The sequence below is a fragment of the Schistocerca nitens genome, chromosome 11 (assembly GCF_023898315.1).
Source record: "Schistocerca nitens isolate TAMUIC-IGC-003100 chromosome 11, iqSchNite1.1, whole genome shotgun sequence".
NCBI classification, from domain to species: Eukaryota; Metazoa; Arthropoda; class Insecta; order Orthoptera; family Acrididae; genus Schistocerca; species Schistocerca nitens.
The window spans coordinates 75137212-75158916 of record NC_064624.1 but is presented as its reverse complement, the minus strand read 5'-3'; the positions used below and the strand labels follow the sequence as shown (position 1 = coordinate 75158916).

Here is a 21705-nt window from a genome sequence, read left to right as displayed (position 1 = left end):
TCTGGGGTTTTCTTGTCCTGTTTTGTCCTTTGTAGTGTTCGTTGTCCTTCTGTCATTCTTCTGTTTCTTCCTTTCCACTGTTATTATGCCGTACATTTTCTTTTTTTTCTTCTTTCCTTTGGGTAATTGTTCTACTGGGAACAAGGGACCGATGACCTCGCAGTTTGGTCTCTTCCTGCCCCCCCCCCCCCCTTTTAAACCAACCAACCACATTCAGGCCATATCCTTCTCACAATTCCCAACAGGTGTCGCAACACATCCCTACAGTATCATCGATTAACAGTTTGTCCCTGTGGTATGAATTCATGACGACGTTCTTGACATTAGTTTCATCAGTAGATGTCGAAGGGCGTCCTGAATGAGGGACATCTTTGATTTCCATCTGGCCATTTTTAAACAATGTGAATCATTTGTAAACTGAGTATGCCTTAAGTGCTTATACCGTAGGCTTCCTGCAATATTTAGTGTGTCTCTGTAAATGTTTTCTCGAGTTTCACACAAAATTTAATCCAGACATCTTGGTCCTCTAGCTCTGCCATATCAAAATTTGCAAACTGTGTGACACATTTTAATCAATACATCACTGAACAATAGCTAACAGCCATACAACAATGAAACTTTCGGCAGTTACTCATTAAACACAAACGTGTGCAGGGCTCGAAACCGCATTTCAGTCCAACACACCATTGGCACAAAATTACGAATGGTCTGCAATTTTTGAACAGATCTCGTACAAGTAAATAAGGATTAAATTGCAGTTACAAGATTTGAAAAATCAATAATATATACCAACTCTCTTCAGCACTTCAAATCTGCCATTATTTCTGTTATTGTAACATAAAACTGCATCATAGACACTTATTTTAAGTACTTCAAGTCCACACAATGTCCTTTTTGAGCATGTAATCCAAATTAAATTATTGAGGCTTTCAGGCTTTCATTTGCATTTTGTGTCTTTCTGTGAAGACACTTCCTCAATAAATCAGGGTTTGCAAGAAACTTGAATGTGGGCTTCAATGCATTCATAACAGGTTCTGTGGTCCACAACCCTTTTGTGGATATGTGCGTGGCGTGCACGGGGCCCTGAGCTAGTGCAGTTCTTTTTCATTTCCGGGCTGTCTTGTTCTCCGCTTTGGCGTTTGAGATTCTTTCTTCTGTCCCCCTATCCCTTTCTCTCTTTCCTCTTTTCTTTCCTCCCTGTGCGTGTCTGAAGGCCGACCCAGGCGTTCGCACACGTAGCTGGTGACGGGGTAACGCGTAATTCCCTGCCCTGGGTAGACAAGTAAGGCACGTATGTACCCCCTGATAAAGGCCAGGCCCAGGGAGTGGTGATTGCCTGAGCTGTTACCTTCCGAACATGCTGATTGGTCCCTCCGTCCATTTCTCGGGAGATGTGTCCTGAGGTGTGAACAATCACCTAAGGCGGGAGTGCCCTCTGAGGGGGCCCCCACAAGGAAGGAGCGCACCATCGGAGACGCTGGCAATCATGGGGGATTCATCCGCAATAGATTTCTCTTCTTCTTCTTCCATGTCTTCTGCCCAAAAACGAAAGGTAGATGAAACTCCTGTTCCGAAAATTCTACCACCAGCACCAAAGTTTCTTGTTGTCACAATATCTGATGGTCACGATTTCTCAACAGTCAACCCTTTTGTCATTCAGAAGGTTGTAGGTGCGATTGCCGGACCAGTGAAATCTTGTACTCGGTTGTGCAACGGTACCTTTCTGTTGGAGACAGAGAGCACCTTCCAGGCCGAAAAATTACTTCGAGCCACTCTCTTACACACATTTGCTGTACAGGTGGAGGCCCACCACACCTTGAATTTGTCGCGTCATGTGGCATGGTGTGTACCAGGTCACTCGACGGACTAACTGATTCGGAGATTCTGTCTTTCCTCTCTGATCAGGGAGTGATGGCCATCCATCGGGTTGTGAAAAGGATCGACAAGGACCTCATACCGACCCGATCTATATTCCTGACTTTCGACAATGTGCAATTGCCTTCACGAATTAAAGCAAGTTATGAGATCATTTCTGTTCAGCCGTTTGTACCCAACCCTACAAGGTGTTACCAATGTCAGCAGTTTAATCATACACGGCAGTCTTGTTCAAGTGGGGCTAAATGCATTACCTGTGGCAGGGACGCCCATGAGGGTGACTGTCCACCTCCGTCCCCTCGTTGCATCAACTGTATGGGCGACCATGCTGCCTCCTCTCGCGACTGCCCCGTCTACAAAGATGAGAAAAGTATACAGGAAATTCGAGTGAAAGAGAAGGTGTCGACCTCGGCTGCTCGCAAGTTATTCAATAGCAGAAAGCCCACTGTGCTTCTGGCATGTAAATACAGTACCGTTCTCGCCTCTCCTTGGCCTACCAGGGAGGTAGCTACACAGACATTTGATCTAACATTTAGTGATTTGGTCGCCAGATTGGCCAGTGCTAAGATCACCCGATCAATGTCTCCTCTTACTCCCACGGACCCTAAGGCTCAAACATCATCATCTGGTACTGCTAAGACAAGGACCTCTAAATCTGATGCTTGAACCTTCGAAAAAAGAACCGACATGCGAAGATTTCTTGCATACTCAAACTTCATAGCCATCAACTGTTACTTCGACCAAATGCAATTCTTCAAAGAAGGCTCATAGAAACAAGACCTCTCCTGCGCCACCCAGCAGTTGCCATCCCCGGCCATCTTCAGTTTTGCTAGGTCGCACCGCTTCGAGCCGATCATCTGGCCTTTCACCGGCGGAGGAAGCTGCCCCTCCTGACCAGCTCAGGAAGGTGGCAGACACAACTGTTGAGTTGATGGACCATGACTCACCACCTATCGACTGCAGCACCAGTGCTCCCTCGAAGCCAGACCCTCAGTGGCCATCGAGTTGACCCTTTCTTGTTTCTGCTTTTTCTTTTTGTTTTCATAATGGCACTTCTTCAATCGAATATTCACGCCATTTGGTCCAACCGAGAGGAGCTAAAATTGCTCATTCGAATGCACTGCCCGCTTGTAGGTCTCCAAGAAATGAAGTTACGCCCATGCGATCGTATTGACCTGGCACACTATACCTCCATGCGTTTCGACCTACCCCCTGTGGCAGGTATTCTGGCTCATGGAGGGGTCATGTTGCTGGTTCGGGATGATGTCTGCTATGATCCAATCACATTGCACACAGATCTGCAGGCAGTTGCCGTCCAAATTACTCTCTCCACTTTCACATTTTCCATTTGTACTGTTTACACTCCATCATCGTCTGCCTTTACTATGGCAGACATGATACAATTGATTGCTCAGCTTCCTACACCATTTTTGGTGATTGGAGACTGTAATGCCCACCATCCCCTTTGGGGCTATCCAACATCCTGCCCGAGAGGCTCCCTGTTGGCAGACCTTTTCAACCACCTCAATCTAGTCTGCTTAAATACCGGTGCACCTACCTTCCTTTCGGATGCAACACATACCTATTCTCACTTGGACCTCTCATTATACACTATCCAACTTGCACGTCAGTTCGAGTGGTATGCTCTGTCTGACACATAATCCAGCGACCATTTCCCCTGTGTAATCCATCTCTTGCATCACACCCCTTCTCCACGTTCCACTAGTTGGAACATCTCTAAAGCCGACTAAGGGCTTTTCACCTCCCTGGTGACCTTCAATGATCAAAACTTCTCCAGCTGCGATAGTCAGGTCGCATACCTCACAGACGTTGATCTCACTGCTGCTTAATATCCAATCCCTTGTACTTCCTCTTCTCCACGGCGAGTCCCAGTCCCCTGGTGGGCTACAGCATGCAGTGATGCTATTCGTGCTCGGCGACGTGCTTTACGCTCCTTCCAATGCCACCGTACGATGGTGAACTGTAATAGTTACAAACGACTCGTTGCACAATGTTGTCGTGTTATCAAAGGAAGCAAAAAGGCTTGCTGGGTGGCTTTCACCAGCTCATTCAACAGTTTTACTCCTCCTTCGGTTGTCTGGGGTGGCCTGCGCTGGCTATCTGGCACCAAGGTCCGCTCCCCGATATCTGGCCTGACTGTAGCGAATGAAGTTCTTGTGGGTCCTGATGATGTCTCAAATACCTTCGGCCGCTTTTTCGCGGAGGTTTTGATCTCTGCCCATTACCACCCTGCCTTCCTCCCCTGAAAACAAGCAGAGGCGGCATGGCCAACTTCTTTCCAGTCTTTGAATCGTGAAAGTTACAATGCTACCTTCACCGTGTGGGAACTCGAAAGTGCACTCACCCGGTCCTGATCCTCTGTTCTGGGGCCCGATGGTATCCATATTCAGATGCTGAAGAACCTTTCTCCTGCAGGTAAAGGCTTTCTTCTTTGCGCCTATAAATGCATCTGGACTGAAGATCATGTTCCCACACACTGGCGTGAAGCAATTGTTGTTCCCATACCCAAACCAGGAAAGGACAAACACCTTCCTTCAAGGTATCGCCCCATCTCCCTTACCAGCTGCATCTGCAACGTGACGGAGAACATGGTAAATTCTCGACTGGTTTGGCTCCTTGAATCTCGACGCCTTCTTACCAATGTCCAATGTGGCTTTCATTGGCGCTGCTCTGCTGTTGACCACCTAGTACCTTGTCGACCTTCATTATGAGCAACTTTTTGTGTAAGCGCCAGACGGTGGCTGTGTTCTTCGATTTGGAGAAGGCTTACGACACCAGGAGAATGGGGTGCCCCAGGGCTCCGTTTTGAGCGTGGCCCTTTTTGCCATAGCTATCAATCCAATAATGGATTGCCTTCCAGCTGTCGTTTCAGGCTCCCTTTTCGTGGACGACTTTACGATTTACTGCAGTGCTCAGAGAACATGTCTCCTGGAGCGCTGTCTTCAGCATTGTCTAGAGCGTCTATATTCCTGGAGTTTCACTAACAGTTTCCGTTTTTCTGGTGAGAAAACGGTCTGTATGAACTTCTGGCGTTACAAACAGTTTCTTCCCCCAACCTTACATTTCGGTCCTGTTGCTCTCCCATTTGTGGAGACAACAAAATTTTTAGGTCTTACATTTGACAGGAAACTTTGCTGGTCTCCACATGTTTCTTACTTGGCTACTCGTTGTACCCGTTCCCTAAATGTCCTCCGTGTTCTCAGCAGGACGCCATGGGGAGCAGATCGAATGGTCCTGCTTCACTTATATCGGTCCATTGCCCGATTAAAGCTGGATTATGGGAGCTTTGTCTACTCCTCTGCCCGGCCATCCATCTTATGCCGTCTAAACTCTATCCACCATCGGGGGTTACGTCTGGCGACTGGAGCATTCTACACCAGCCCTGTTGAGAGTCTGTCCGCCGACGCTGATGAATTACTGCTCAACTACTGGCGCGATATGTTGCTTTGTCGGTACGCCTGCCAACTGATGTCAATGCCCCACCACCTGTCATATTTCTTCTTCTTTGACGACTCTTTCGACTGCCAATACAGTCTGTACGTCTGTGCCCTGTTACCTCCTGGAGTTCGCTTTCGTCGCGTGCTTCAGCAACTTGATTTTACCCTCCCTACAACTTTTCGAGTGGGTGAGAGCCCGTTGCCACCTTGGCTCCAGGCTCAGGTTCGCGTTCACCTTGAAGGAGAGGACCCCGGATTCGATATACTGCTCGAGGTTTGTTAAACTTTGTTTGAGGCTGGCTAATAACATCTTTATTCACACAGATGGCTCCAAGACTACTGCTGACGTCAGATGTGCCTTCGTCGTTGGTGATGATACCTTTCAATACCGGCTCCTTGACCAGTGTTCAAGCTTTACAGCTGAGCTTTTTGCTCTCTATCAGGCTGTTCAGTATATCCGCCGCCATCGTCATTCTCCCTATGCATCTGCTCTGATTCTTTGAGCGCCATTCATAGTCTCTGTGACCCATATTTGGACCACCCTCACTTGCAATGAATTCAACGGTCCCTTCAGTCACTAGCTGATGCTGGCGCTTGTGTCATTTTTTTGTGGATTCCTGGCCACGTTGGTGTGCCTGGGAACGAAGCTGCTGATGCTGCGGCCGAGGCTGCTGTCTTCCTGCCTCGGTCAGCTTACTTTTGTGTCTCGTCAACTGATGTTAGTGGGGTTACGGCCATCAAACCGATCCTGATGGCTTGGACGACCTCCTCACACCCTTCCCGGAAAGAGGAGGTCATTTTGGCCAGGTTGCGGATTGGGCATTGACGATTTAGCCACCGCTACCTGTTGTTCGGTGACCCCGCCCCGCAGTGCCCCTGTGATCATCCATTGATGGTGCGCCATATTTTATTGTCCTGTCCCCATTTTATTGACTCTCGTGTTGTCCTGTGTCTGCTGTCTACCTTACAGGAACTTTTAGCTGATGACACTCGAGCAGTTGCTCGTATTCTTAGTTTTATGACATTGACGGACTTGTCCAAGAAAATCTAACTCTTTTATTTTGTTTATATGTGTCTTTGTAAGTACATCCTGTTGTTGCCCCCTTGCGTTTATCTACGCTATTAGTTCTCTGACATTTGTGACTGGGCGCTAATGACCTTAGTAGTTGAGTGCCCTAAAAAAAAAGTTCTGGTAATTAGTGTTCTTGTGAATATATCCCATTTCTGTTGTTGAATGTACGTCAATTGCCTATCGGACACAGATTGTGCGTTGGTGTTTTGTCAGTGGATATTTGGTGGAAAAAAATTGCCCACAAAACATGCCTCATTACCTCTAAATTGTGTGGGTTTTTCCTGATAGCTCTCCCATAAAATAAATGAAGAGAACCAATTTCTTTCAGAGTAAACCTGCTTTTTCCTCCTAGTGGTTTTCCAGCTTCACGTACTTCACCTTTCTTCTCTTTCAGCAAGCGACGAAGCCTACCACCAAGCCTCTTTTTGATTTGGCAAACACATTTCAACTTTTCTATTGTTGTATTGTACAGATTTTTATCAGTCACAGCTTTGAACAAGGAGGAGTCCTCATCTTAAAGGTATTTAGTATCTCTGACTCCATACTGGTCCTCAGATCTGGAAAACATCCTAACAACTGCAGCAGCCTCCATGCCCCCACTTGAGCCACTATAATTATTAGAGCATGCTACTGCATGCCTTTCTTTCCACAGTTTCTCACTGTCTTCATTGTTGGACATTTTCCTTGTTGCACACTGGTGGCAGTATTTAGACATAATTTCTACATCTAAAACTTTACCTGAGTCAATACCTATAACAGATGCAACTCCATATAGGGATGTGTGACCCCTTTTCATCCAGGTCCCATCTGCAGACACACATGGGTCAGTAACATTTGTAGGATATTCACTGTCATGAATACCTACTCTAGGATCTATTTTTTGTTTGTTTGTTTGTTTTGTTTTGTTTATTTCCACCAATTCCTCAACTGCTTTCTTCATAGAAACTTTGGCAGTATCGCATACACCTCCAGACATTTCTTTATTTATTTTTTCAAACCTTTCACAAGTTGGAGGCATGTTCAAGGAACCACACAAAAATTACCTCCTTCTCTGCCTTGTCCAAAGCATCTCATAGCATATGTTAACCTAAAATTGCTTTCATATGTACCAGTGTCGATTTTTTTGGAGGAGGAAAATGAAAATTCATAGCCACATAAATTACAAATTAATTTAAAATCACAAGCTATTCCCACTCTTCTTTCTTCAACAACAATTGTGCATTCTGTATTTTTACAGCTAACACATGAACATGAAAACTTTATAGCCTGACAGACAAGCTCTAACCTGGCAGACAAGATCTAAATCAGTAAGTCTGAATCCAGTGGTATCCATATCATTATTCACACACCTGTACAATTCTCCTATTCCAAGTTTTGATGTGGAAGCTTAATTTCGAACTACGTCCTCTTTTCTTTTTGTTGGTAAACCGATTTCCATGAAACCTCAATTTCCTAAACACAGTTTTTCCACTACCCATTAAGCATAAATCTTGACTTCCATGTGAAGGTTTGCAAATTCAACCTTCCACCCATAATGTGTGTTGGTATTGTCAAAATGTAAATAAACCACATGCAACAATGATTTCAGGCAAAGGTATAGATGTCAGCCAAAGTTATCAAAAGAAAATAGCCTTCACACTGACAAACTCCCCCCTGCGGGTCCGGGGATTAGAATAGGCCCGAGGTATTCCTGCCTGTCGTAAGAGGCGACTAAAAGGAGTCCCTCCCCCTCAAGGGGGTAGTTAGCGCCTGCGTCCGGAGACGGACGGTTCCACGACCTCTATTTGCGGTCATTTTGCTTTTTCACTTCTCGTTTCTTCCTTCCTTTGGTTGGTTCCTTTATTTGCTCTTCTCCACCTCACTGTCTTCTTTACTCTTTCCCCTGCATAATTTCCTTGCCTTCTCATTGCCTTCTTCTCCTTGCCTTCTCATTGCCTTCTTCTCCTTGCCTTCTCTGGTCTCCGCCTCGGCGTTTGAGACAGTCTGTCCTCTCTCTCTCTCTCTCTCTCTCTCTCTCTCTCTCTCTCTCTCTCTCTCTCTCTCTCTCTCTCTCTCTCTCTCTCCCTCTCTCTCTCTCTCCTTTTTTCTCTTCTTCCTTCCTCCCTGTGCGCGCCTGAAGGCCGACCCACACGTTCGCACGCGTAGCCGGTGACGGGGTAACGCGTAATTCCCCTCCCTGGGTAGACATGTAAGGCACGCGCGTACCCCCTGGTAAAGGCCAGGCCCGGGGAGGGGTGATTGCCTGAGCTGATACCTTCTGACCATGCCGATTGGTCCCTCCGTCTGTTTCTCGGGAGGTGTGACCTGAGGTGTAAACATTCACCTAAGGCGGGAGTGCCCTCTGAGAGGGTCCCCAGAAGGAAGGAGCGCGCCATCGGAGACGCTGGCAATCATGGGGGATTCCTCCGCAATGGATTTCACTCCATCTCTCTCGACTTCTGCCCAAAAACGGAAACATGATCAGCCACCAGTGACAAAAGTACTACCGCCTGCCCCAAAGTTCCTCGTCGTTTCTCGATCTGAGGACGGAAAGGATTTTTCCTCTGTCAACCCTTTCGTTATCCAGAAGGGCGTCGATGCCATAGCCGGATCTGTCAAATCTTGTACCAGGTTCCGTAACGGTACCTTATTACTCGAAACTGAGAGCGCCTTTCAGGCACAAAAACTGCTTCGAGCCACACTCCTGTACACATTCCCTGTCCGGGTGGAGGCTCACCGAACTTTGAATTCGTCTCGTGGTGTGGTCTATACTAGATCCCTCGACGGCTTGACTGACAAGGAGATTCAATCTTTCCTCGCTGAGCAGGGCGTGAAGGCTGTCCATAGGGTCATGAAAAAGTTCAACAATGACCTTGTACCGACCCGGACACTTTTCTTGACCTTTGATAGTGTTCAGCTGCCATCGCGCATCAAAGCGGGCTACGAGGTTATTTCTGTTCGCCCCTATGTCCCGACACCTACGCGCTGCTACCAGTGTCAGCGTTTCAATCACACTCGACAGTCTTGTTCCAATGCGGCTAAATGTGTCACTTGTGGCAGGGATGCCCATGAGGGTGACTGTCCACCTCCGTCTCCTCGTTGTGTGAACTGTCAGGGTGACCATGCCGCATCCTCCCGCGACTGTCCTGTCTATAAGGAAGAACGCTGTATCCAAGAAATTCGGGTCAAAGAGAAAGTGTCCACCTCGGCTGCTCGCAAGCTATTGGCTAGTAGGAAGCCCACGCTGCTCCCAGCGGGGAAATACAGTACTGTCCTCGCCTCTCCTCGGACTACCAGGGAGGTGGCAACCCAGACATGCGATCTGACCTTCAGCACCACGGTCGTCCATTTGGCCAATGCTAAGATCGCGCGGTCGACGTCTCCTCTTCCTCCCATCACCCCACAGACACCAGCCCCTTCATCAGCTTCTGCTAAGACGAAGACCCAGAAGTCAGATGCACGGGCCTTCAAGAAGGAACCGTCCTGTGCAGACTTCCTACGTACCTTGACCTCACAGCCTTCGACCGGTACTTCCACCAAACGACCTTCCAAGAAGGCTCATAGGAAGCACAGTTCTCCTTCTCCGCAACGGCGCATTTCTTCTCCTGCGCCACCCAGCGGTTGCCGCCCCAGGCCGTCATCCGTTTCGCCTGGCCGCACCGCTGGTAGCCGAACATCTGGCCGTTCACCGGCGGAGGAAGCTCCCCCTCCCGGCCATCTTCCGAAGATGGCCGATGAACCTATAGACCCAATGGACGATGACTGTCTGCCTACTGATAGCGGCGGCAGTGCTCGCTCGAAGCCAGGCCCTCAGCGGCCTTAGAGGTGACCCCTTCTTTCATCTTCCCTTTTTTTTTTCTTACGATGGCACTTGTTCACTGGAATATTCGCAGCATTCGCTCCAACTGAGAGGACTTGAAGTTGCTGCTCCGCTTGCACCGTCCGCTCGTCGTAGCCCTCCAGGAAACGAAGCTACGCCCATGCGATCAAATTGCCTTGGCACACTACACCTCTGTGCGTTTTGACCTACCCCCTGTGGTAGGTATCCCAGCTCATGGAGGGGTTGTGTTGCTGGTCCGGGATGATATTTACTACGATCCCATCACGTTGCACACCGGCCTGCAGGCAGTTGCCATCCGCATTACTCTCCCCACTTTTACATTTTACATTTGTACCGTTTACACTCCATCGTCGTCTGCCGTTACCAGGGCAGACATGATGCAACTTATTGCTCAGCTACCTGCACCATTTTTGTTAACTGGAGACTTCAATGCCCACCATCCCCTTTGGGGCTCTCCAGCGTCCTGCCCGAGGGGCTCCCTGTTAGCAGACCTTTTCAACCAGATCAATCTTGTCTGCCTCAATACTGGCGCCCCTACTTTTCTTTCGGACACATCTCACACCCATTCCCCTTTAGATCTCTCTATATGTACTCCCCAACTTGCACGCCGGTTCGAGTGGTATGCACTTTCTGATACATATTCGAGCGACCACTTCCCGTGTGTTATCCATCTCCTGCAGCATACCCCCTCTCCGTGCTCATCTAGTTGGAACATCTCCAAAGCAGACTGGGGGCTCTTCTCTTCCAGGGCGACCTTTCAGGATCAACCATTCACAAGCTGCGATAGTCAGGTCGCACACCTCACGGAAGTCATTCTCACTGCTGCTGAATATTCCATCCCTCACCCTACTTCTTCTCCACGTCGCGTACCGGTCCCCTGGTGGACCGTAGCATGTAGAGACGGTTTACGTGCTCGTCAACGTGCTTTACGCTCCTTTAAACGCCACCCTACAGTGGCAAATTGTATCAATTATAAACGATTACGTGCACAGTGTCGTCGTATTATTAAAGAAAGCAAGAAAGCCAGCTGGGCTGCTTTCACAAGCACCTTCAACAGTTTTACTCCTTCTTCTGTTGTCTGGGGTAGCCTGCGCCGGCTATCTGGCACTAAGGTCCACTCCCCAGTTTCTGGCTTGACGGTTGCGAATGACGTCCTTGTGGCCCCTGAGGCTGTCTCCAATGCCTTCGGCTGCTTTTTCGCAGAGGTTTCGAGCTCCGCTCATTACCACCCTGCCTTCCTCCCCCGCAAACAGGCAGAGGAGGCTAGGCCACCTAACTTCCGCTCCTCGAATCGTGAAAGTTATAATGCCCCATTCACCATGCGGGAACTCGAAAACGCACTTGGCCGATCACGGTCCTCTGCTCCAGAGCCTGATTCTATTCATATTCAGATGCTGAAGAACCTTTCTCCTGCGGGTAAAGGTTTTCTTCTTCGTACTTGCAATCGCATCTGGATTGAGGGACATGTTCCCGCATGCTGGCGCAAGTCTATTGTTGTCCCGATTCCTAATCTGGGGAAGGACAAGCACTTGCCTTCCAGTTATCGACCCATCTCGCTTACCAGCTGTGTCTGTAAAGTGATGGAGCGAATGGTTAACTCTCGATTGGTTTGGCTGCTCGAGTCTCGAGGCCTCCTTACCAATGTACAATGTGGATTTCGTAGGCGCCGCTCTGCTGTTGACCATCTGGTTACCTTGTCGACCTTCATTATGAATAACTTCTTGCGGAAGCGCCCGACCGCGGCTGTGTTCTTTGATTTGGAGAAGGCTTACGACACCTGTTGGAGGGCGGGCATTCTCCGCACCATGCATACATGGGGCCTTCATGGTCGCCTCCCTCTTTTGATTCATTCCTTTTTAATGGATCGACAGTTCAGGGCACGTGTGGGTTCTGTCCTGTCAGACACCTTTCGCCAGGAGAATGGGGTGCCACAGGGCTCAGTTTTGAGCGTCGCTCTCTTCGCCATAGCGATCAATCCAATAATGGATTGCCTCCCAGCTGATGTATCAGGCTCCCTTTTCGTGGACGATTTTACCATCTATTGCAGCGCGCAGCGTACGTGTTTCCTGGAGCGCTGTCTTCAGTGTTCTCTTGACCGTCTTTACTCGTGGAGTGTCGCCAATGGCTTCTGTTTTTCTGCCGAGAAGACGGTCTGTATCAACTTCTGGTGCTACAGAGAGTTTCTCCCACCGTCCTTACGACTCGGTCCCGTTGCTCTCCCATTCGTGGAGACAACAAAATTTTTAGGTCTTACATTTGACAGGAAACTTAGTTGGTCTCCACATGTGTCATATTTGGCTGCCCGTTGTACCCGTTCTCTCAATGTCCTCCGTGTTCTCAGTGGTATGTCGCGGGGAGCGGATCGAACCGTCCTACTTCGCCTATATCGGTCGATCGTCCGCTCCAAGCTGGATTATGGGAGCTTCGTATACTCCTCTGCACGGCCATCCATCTTACGCCGCCTCAACTCCATACAACATCGGGGTTTACGACTTGCGATCGGAGCGTTTTATACTAGTCCCGTCGAGAGTCTTCATGCTGACGCTGGTGAGTTGCCACTCACCTACCGGCGCGATATACTGCTTTGTCGGTATGCCTGTCGGCTACTGGCAATGCCCGACCACCCGTCTTATCGTTCCTTTTTTGATGACTCTCTCGACAGTCAATACTGGTTGTATGTCTCCGCCCTGCTACCCCCTGGAGTTCGCTTTCGTCGCCTCCTTCAACACCTTAATTTTTCACTCCCTGCCACCTTTCGAGTGGGCGAGAGCCACACGCCACCTTGGCTCCAGGCTCAGGTTCGTGTGCACCTTGACCTCTGCTCGCTCCCGAAGGAGGTTACCCCCGGTTCAGTATACCACTCCCGTTTTGTCGAACTTCGTTCGAAGTTCATTAATATGACCTTCATTTATACAGATGGCTCTAAGACCAATGACGGGGTCGGGTGTTCTTTTATTGTCGGGGCACAAAGTTTCCAATATCGGCTCCATGGCCATTGTTCGGTCTTCACAGCTGAGCTCTTTGCCCTCTACCAGGCTGTCCTTTACATCTGCCGCCACCGACATTCTGCATATGTCATCTGCTCCGATTCCCTGAGCGCTATCCAGAGCCTCGGTGATCCGTACTCGGTTCACCCTTTCGTGCACCGGATCCACCGCTCTCTTCAGCAGCTGGTGGACGTCGGTTCTCCGGTTAGCTTTATGTGGGTTCCTGGCCATGTCGGTATCCCTGGGAACGAAGCTGCAGATGCCGCGGCCAAGGCTGCGGTCCTCCAGCCTCGGACAGCTTCTTGTTGTGTCCCTTCGTCAGATTGTAGCAGGGTAATTTGTCGGCGCATTGTATCGCTGTGGTATGCCGATTGGGCTGCACTTGCAGACAACAAGCTTCGGGCCTTGAAAGCTCTTCCCGTGGCTTGGACGTCCTCCTCACGCCCTTCTCGGCGGGAGGAGGTAGTTTTGGCCCGGTTGTGAATTGGCCACTGCCGGTTCAGCCATCGCCATCTGTTGACGGCTGCGCCGGCACCGTTCTGCCCATGTGGGCAATTGCTGACGGTCCGCCACATTTTAACGTCGTGTCCGGATTTTAACACCCTGCGTCTCGATCTTGGCCTGCCATGTACTGTAGAAGCCATTTTAGCGGATGACCCACGAGCAGCTGCTCGCGTTCTTCATTTTATCAATTTGACAACCCTCTCAGAGGACATTTGATTATGCTGTTTTCTTTTTTAATCCTATGCCTGTCAGTCTGTCTTTCATTGTGTTTTCCGTTTCGTTGCTGTTTTAAACTTGTGAATCGCGGTGCATTCCTAAAGTAGTCTGGGCGCTAATGACCGTTGACGTTGTGCGCCCTAAAACCACCAAAAAAAAAAAAACACTGACAAACTCCACTGAAGCAAGCAGTTTCCCAATGTTAGAAAAGGTGGGAGTGGCCACAAGTGCAGAGCAGTTTAACAATTTAAAGGCATTTCTGAAGTTACTATCATCATAAAATTCACACACAACATAAATTAAACTGAGTAGATAAGGAAATAACATTTTTGAAAAATATATTTTTTGGACCAAAATCCATTACATCCTCACTTAAAATTAATGCTAAAACTTAGTTCTTGTTCGTTTTCTTTAAAATGTGGCAATATCACCCAGTTTTAAGGCTGAAATTTAATGGGGAAACTGAAACAAACTTTTCTGTCACTGTGAATTTTGTGTTCCTTCTTTCAGTTCTTCCACCTAGAAGAATTAAGGAGAAGCAACGAAAACACAAATGCAAGAACTCACACAAAATTAGCCCTTGGAATATAACGGGGTAAATTGACTACCTAACCAAGAAAGTCTTCGTTTATCTGGTCAGTCTGTGTAAGCTGAGCCTAGGAGGAACAGGGTACGGATGAGTATCCCCCAACTCTCAGCCCCTGAACTTTGAAAATCTCATTTCTCTACATTTTTGTGACTTCATTGTAAGAATTGTCATGCCTGCATCCAGGACATTTTGTTACTGAGCAGGTTTGTGTATCATCCGTAGGTTTAAGAAAATCACCTGTTGAGAAAAAGTCATTTGTAACAATATTACGAAAAAATAGATGAGCACTTACCATACAGAAGAAACATTCAGTAACACAGGGGCAACAGAAAAACTTATTTTGCATTTTAACTTCTGGCCAAAAGGCTTCCTTTCGATGTAGAAAACGTCCATACACATTTGCACAAGAACAATTTGCGTACACATACATGTGACCTCTGTCTCTGGCCACTGTAGCAGTCTTTTCACTTCGCGTGTCTAAGACTCAGCATCTTCGCTATATGGTGAGTAGTGATCTACCGTCATATTATTGTTTTTATTCAATCCTTGACTTTCCATTACTTGGCAAATGGTTGATGATATATATGACACATCTTTTCTGTGTGAATATCGATAACATAAGGGAAAGATGAGACACTAAGTTGCAGGCAGACACAGTGAAAAGACACTTACTCATTCCCTTAGTCAGAAAAGGACAAAACTAATGTGTAAGTTTCTTTACATTGTATCTGTTTGCAGTTTGACATGTCATCTTTACAATCAGCAGCATTCTAACTTTTGCTGATATCCCAACCTGGAGTTTCCATTGTTCGAGATAATTCCTCTCAGAAAAAAGAACTAGTAATAAAATTATTATTATTGTTAAACTTAATAGTGCCATAAGTTTTACAGAAAACTATTAAAATTACAACTGCTTAAGCACACTAATTATGTGGTTTTATTATTACCGCAGGTCCAGGTTTGCCCATCCACTGTGAACGTGAAAGAAGAATTGCAAGAGTGTGTGAATCAAGAGGTAATTCAAGAATTTATGTAACTATATGAAATTAAGCACATTTGAATTGTGCCACAGTTGTGATCATAATGGGAATGATAAGCAATGCAGCTCTCCATTGGCGTTCAGGCTTTCACTGTAGTGCCTGTAATGATTACACTCATTGTTATATTATAGGCCCCTGGCAGAAAACTAGGGAAAGCAGGCAAAATAGAGCATTAAAATTTACACTAAATGAACTGAAGTATCGGTAAAAGTTAAATTTGAACCTCCTCCCCTGTATTTTTCAGTATGGCATGGAGATAAAGATGGGGCTTCACTACTAGTCAGCTTATTACCACCACAAGATTTTTCTGCTTTTACATCCATTAGCTTTGCCAACTCTTGGCCAAATTGCCACCTTCAAACATAACCTAGATCTCAGACTTAGCTACAAATCAGACTGTCACCACAACAAAGACTTTAGGGGGGGGGGGGGGGGGCAGTCCTCTCTTAACATTAGCCGAAGTAGTATCAGTGAGCTTGTGCAATAGTTTTAGTGTGTATATTTTAAGAATTAGTTCCTTGCATATGTCACTACAGATAGGAATTATGAGTTATTGTGATGATATACTTACGAATCAAAATATGAAAATTGCTGCCTTGACCAGGATTGGAGCCTAGATTCCCCACTTTAATGACTAATTGTGTGAATAATATGACCATTCAAGTATGCATTCTGGGCCCTGCCAAATTCTCATTGTTGTAGCATGTGATCGAGGCAGGAAAACCATGTTTAATTTTTCCTTTTGTCAAAAGCAAATTTCTACATAATACATTCAGTAATTTTTACTTGGAATAATTTCTTACTTCTCTGTCTTGAATCCTTTTTGGAATGTCTGATGAACTGTAAACATCTGGTATTTGAAACAATTATTTGTCCATATAAATTTATACATTTTTCCCTTAAATGTGGCAGATTACATAAACACATCTTCTGAATTCACAGTACATGTGTGTGGGGTGGGGAAGAGGAGGGAAGGAAAGCACAAAAATGTTGTAATTTCTGTAGTAAATATGTACACATGATGATGGAGGTAGTAAGTCCCTCAAAGGCTATTCAAAATTAATGTTGTAGTTAGATTTAGCAAATATTTGTATTGCAAATAGTTTACTATTCTTTGTTGAGTGCTGATTATCACTATGAAAAACATTCATTTTCCTCTCATAAGTTTTGTCAGTTTGCTTTAACTAGCCATCACTTTATAATTAGCAAAGATGCCATTTGTTATACAATCTTAAAATTGTTGGCATAGCTTGTGTAAATGACATTTTGTTGTAAAATAACCACACAAAGATGCTAAAAGTGTTGTTTTCTGTTACTCTGTACCTAGTTACAACCTAGTGGTGATTGTCTGCCAGAACTTCAATGTAGATTCAAAGCCTCCAAAGTATACATGATTTCCTGGCACAATAGCCACAGTCATCCTAGTACTTCCTCCAAATACTACATTTACAAATACAGAGAAGTGATATCTTCTCCACACATTAGGCCCTCCTAAAATCTTGTGTGTGTGTGTGTGTGTGTGTGTGTGTGTGTGTGTGTGTGTGTGTGTGTGTGTGTGGCACCAGCATCCTCAGTAGAGACAAAGCAGTTGATCATAGATTATGGGAAAAAAATTGTCACATTGAACTCTGAAATCTGTATTGTACATACATTGCCTGAAAATTAATATGCCATGCACTAGCATCACCTTTGACTAGGAGAATCTCAGGGATCGAGTTAATTTCAATTGTAGTCAACAAATCATATAATAAAGACACTGCAAAACAATAGACTTCATGTTGTGTGACAAAAAGTTGAAAAATTCTCATGCTGCTGGAAGAATTTTTATTTTTAATGATAGGATAAGGAGAATATCTGTGATGTAAATAATAGCTGCAGATAATAACAGCCACCCTAAGAATTTCTAGAGAAGACTTCTAATAACGTGAAAAATTTACAGGAATTTCATAGACACGCAACGTAATTGTAAAAAAGGGAATGTGAAACTATTTGCTATGAATAGCATGTGTATGAAGTTATTTGGCAGGGAATAATGATCATCCTTTACAGAAATCCACTCTGTACTTTAATACTGCATGTCAGTAGCCACAGAAGGACAATAATTTAACTACAGAATGCCAATGTCAGTTATCAGTCATATTTATTGGCTAAAGTGAAAACTAAGTTGTTTCAGTGGCTCTGTAATTGTGTAAGAGCATGGATCTAAACAGTTTAGCATTCAACCCTTGTCAGTCCAGTTTCCATTTTCTTGTTTTCCATGCATTTTCCTCTAATATTTGCAGGATATTATATGCAAGATGTGAAGTTGCACCATGGGTTGGAATCCGCTTTAAACTGTAGCCACCCATACATCTGGAGAAGTAATTCTGATCAAAGGTCTGAGAAAGGCAAAGGTATACCACCTTTAAAAGGTCTATACCCAGTGAATGTTTGTGGTGGCAAAATCAATCTTTGGATGGGTGACTGATGGTTAATTAGTTAGTTAGTAAAGTTGGTTTGCAGGTTCTTGGTCTGTGGATCATTTGTACAAGTAATTGTAATGATGTGGAATGAGTTGTCATAAGTACACATTTATATGTGAGTATGATTAATGCTGACCATTTACAAGGTTTTTTTTTATTTTTAATGCAAATGTGAATTAGAAACGGTTACCCACAATCTTTTTTGTGTAAACAGAAATCCTCCTGTAGAACAGACTAGTAGTGAGACAAAATTTTTCAGTTTTCAGATTTAATTTTTCTGGCTGTCAGAAATTTTATATAATTGAGTAAATTATCAAAAATTTTGGAGGCAACATTGTTCATCCCCATTTTGTGCTGAAGACAACCTCAGTGTGGAATAATGAATGTCATTATGTTACTGCACTTATGTTCATCAATGTTCCTTTTGAACTGTACTGGATTATTTACAACCAAGTTCATGAGAGAATAAATGTACTGTGAAGCAGTAGTCAAAATGCCTGATTCCTTCAACAGATGTCTGCAAATGGTGCTGGGTGAGCAGCACATAATATTCTTATAGCAAGTTTTTGATCAGTGCAGACTTTGTTTCTTAATGATGAGTTGCCCCTGAACATTATTCCATATGACATTATTAAATGAAAATATGCAAAATGTTAACTTACTGATTTGTCTCTTCCCAAGATTTGCCATGATACAAAGTGCAAATTTAGCTGAACTGAGTTGTTTTAGGATTTCAGAAGTGTGCTTTTTCCATTTAAACTCTCATCCATATGGACACACAAAATGTTGTAGTTCCCAGTGTAGTTTTTATTTCCCTACTTTGTGTTTATTGGTGTGGTGCCTCCTAATGTGTGTGTCAGAACAATAGCAGAAAACCATCCAGTAACACTTGCAAGAACATTATCTACTTCTCCTTCTGTTGCTGTATATAGAGTTTGGATGGTAACAACACTAATGTCACCTGGAAAATTACTAATTCTGCTTATTGTACATTGGGCATTTTGTTGTTCACGTGTATGGGGAAACAATAGTGGGCCAACCAATGAGCCTTGTGGAACACCATAATTGATTTCTCTCAAATTGGAAGCATCTCCTGTGCTTATATTGGTTGGATTATTATGTACACTTTCTGCATCTGTTGATTAGATTAGGCAATATCCATTTGTAGGCTGTCCCATTAATTCCATGAAACGTTAGTTAACTAAGTTGTGATTCACAGAGTCAAGTGCACTAGATAGGTCACAGAGAATACAAACTGGTGCTGTTTTGTTGTTAAATTCTTGTAAAATTCTATGAGTGAATGCACAATGACTTTCTCAGTTGAAAGCCAAACTGTAGTTTTGATATTAAAGTTGCACAGGAGAGATACTATTCTAGAGTGAATCAGCATCTCAGAAACTTGGAAAAATGATGTCAGTGAAACATCTTGGTGTAGCTACTTACATCGCTGTTACACTTTGCTCACATAGTGGTTCAACAATGGTGTGTTTCAATATGTCTGGAAAAATACACTGTCTTTGTGATGCATTACATGTTTCAGAAAATACAACACATATCATAACAAGTCTTCACTTTGCTGAAAACACCATCAAGTACAGATGAAGTTTTATTTTTGAGAGACTATGTGATTTTCCTAATTTCAGAATGAGGAGTAGGTGAGACATCCATATGATGGAATATTATATGAGTTGACTTTTGAAAATACCATTTTGATTTTATGATGGAATATTATATGAGTTGACTTTTGAAAATACCATTTTGATTTTACTCTTGAACTGCTTATCCCTGTGTTACAAAGTTTTGAAACACCCATCCACACTGAATGTTTCATATGTTCTTGTTTGCATCATGTTCAGCGTACTTCGTAAGCTCTGAATGACACCACAGTTTGCAATATGTTCGGTTGAATCAAAGCTCTGCCAAAGAGCCAGTGCCAAATAACCATTAATTATCTGCTAAGAAACAATACCATATATACTCGAATGTAAGCCGCACTTTTTTTCCGGTTTTTGTAATCCAAAAAACCGCCTGTGGCTTAGAATCGAGTGCAAAGTAAGCGGAAGTTCTGAAAAATGTTGGTAGGTGCCGCCACAACTAACTTCTGCCGTCGAAAATATGTAGCGCTACACAGGCTTGCTTTGCAGGCACAAAGATAAATACTGGCACCAAAACCTCTGCTTCAGTAAAAAAAAAAAAAAAAAAAAACCGAGCTTTTTTTCTCCTCCCCGAGTTTTGACCACTGCATTTTCATACATTATCCAACGAAACAACGAAGTAAATACAAATTCTGTATTGTTCATCTTCGAATGTAGCAGCATTTCAATGTACTACGAAAATCCGACTGGCAAGACTGTTTGGGGTTTTTGTCAATATGGCTAACTCTACGTTCCGAATTTTTTCCTACCTGTGAGAAGAGATGGTTGCTAATAGGAACTTTTATGAATTGTGAATCACATGCAGTATTCTCTTCACCATAAGAATAATATGAAATAAACATTTTGCGATGTATGCTTTCGTGTTTGCTGCTATCTCATTTAAATCCTATCTGCCTAATAAACTACGAAACTAGCGTGAGACAACAGCAAACGCGGAAGAATATACATATCATGTCATGTTTATATTCATATTATTCTTATGCCTTATAGTGATACAGTCAGAAATGAAGCACGGCAATTGACTAGATTTTTAAAATCTAAGATGACTAATTTCTGTGCAGAATGTAATGTAATGTACTAAAGCGGCATCTGCAAAGATTTTCAAATGGGGAAAAATTTTCGCTAAACTCTCGTTCAGAACATCATCTATCATACGCAGTGTATCATTTGGTTCTTGTTGATCATTATCAAAGAAAGCAGCAGTGTAGGTAACAACAAATAGCAGTCTCTTGCCATTGTTTCGCTAATGATACAATTCCTCTGTCTCTCTTTTTTTAATTGTAAGCGGCGGTATCGTGCACAAAAGCAAGCCATGCCGCGAGCGACGACAGGCCATGAACACGCACTATCAGAATGCGACAAACAATGCATGACACACTACAGTAATGCATTTTCAGCTTAGAGTGATGTTAACACCTATAACAAAGAAAATGGCACTTATCAGATGAAAGAAAAATAAGCAATCAATTCAAACCAGATGAAGCACGTGAAAAAGGAAGGGCGCCCGTATCAATACGGACGGAGCGCCTGATGCATAGCAATGGCTACCTTGTAAAACTGAACTGCTAAGCTTACGACTCGAACCAAACTACTGTAGTTGTATCGTCATTCATTCGACCTAAATTGTGTCTCATATTAAAATGGACCAACTTTGTATCGATTTGGAGGTGCGGCCTAAAACTTTTCTCTCCTCTTGAATTTCGAGTCTCAAATTTCAGGTGTGGCTTAGATTCGGGAAAATTTTTTTCCTTGATTTCGAGTCTCATTTTTCAGGTGCGGCTTAGACTTGAGTGCGGCTTAGATTCGAGTAAATACGGTACATTCACTACCATATTGGTTATAAAGATTATTATCTACAATACCCACCAACTTAATACATCATTTGCTGTTTCCTAGAATTATGAGTACTGCAATGGTCAAAATTCTGTGCTCAAGAGCTATAAATGCTGAGAGCTGTGTATTCATGTTTACTTCAAAGATATCCATATCAATACTTGTCCCCATGGAGAAGTGTCTTGCAGAATGTG

At 44.5% G+C, this 21705-nt stretch overlaps 1 protein-coding gene across 50 annotated transcripts in view; it reads left to right on the top strand.

The window, feature by feature from the left end:
* LOC126212861 (zinc finger protein 83-like) overlaps window positions 1-21705 on the top strand; it is a 1762073-nt gene that overhangs the window by 1258178 nt on the left and 482190 nt on the right. For all 50 annotated transcript variants that reach the window (XM_049940350.1, XM_049940352.1, XM_049940318.1 and 47 more), the window contains one exon: window positions 15474-15536. In XM_049940350.1, coding sequence (XP_049796307.1) covers window positions 15474-15536 — 63 coding nt within the window. The remainder of the gene's footprint in view (window positions 1-15473; window positions 15537-21705) is intronic.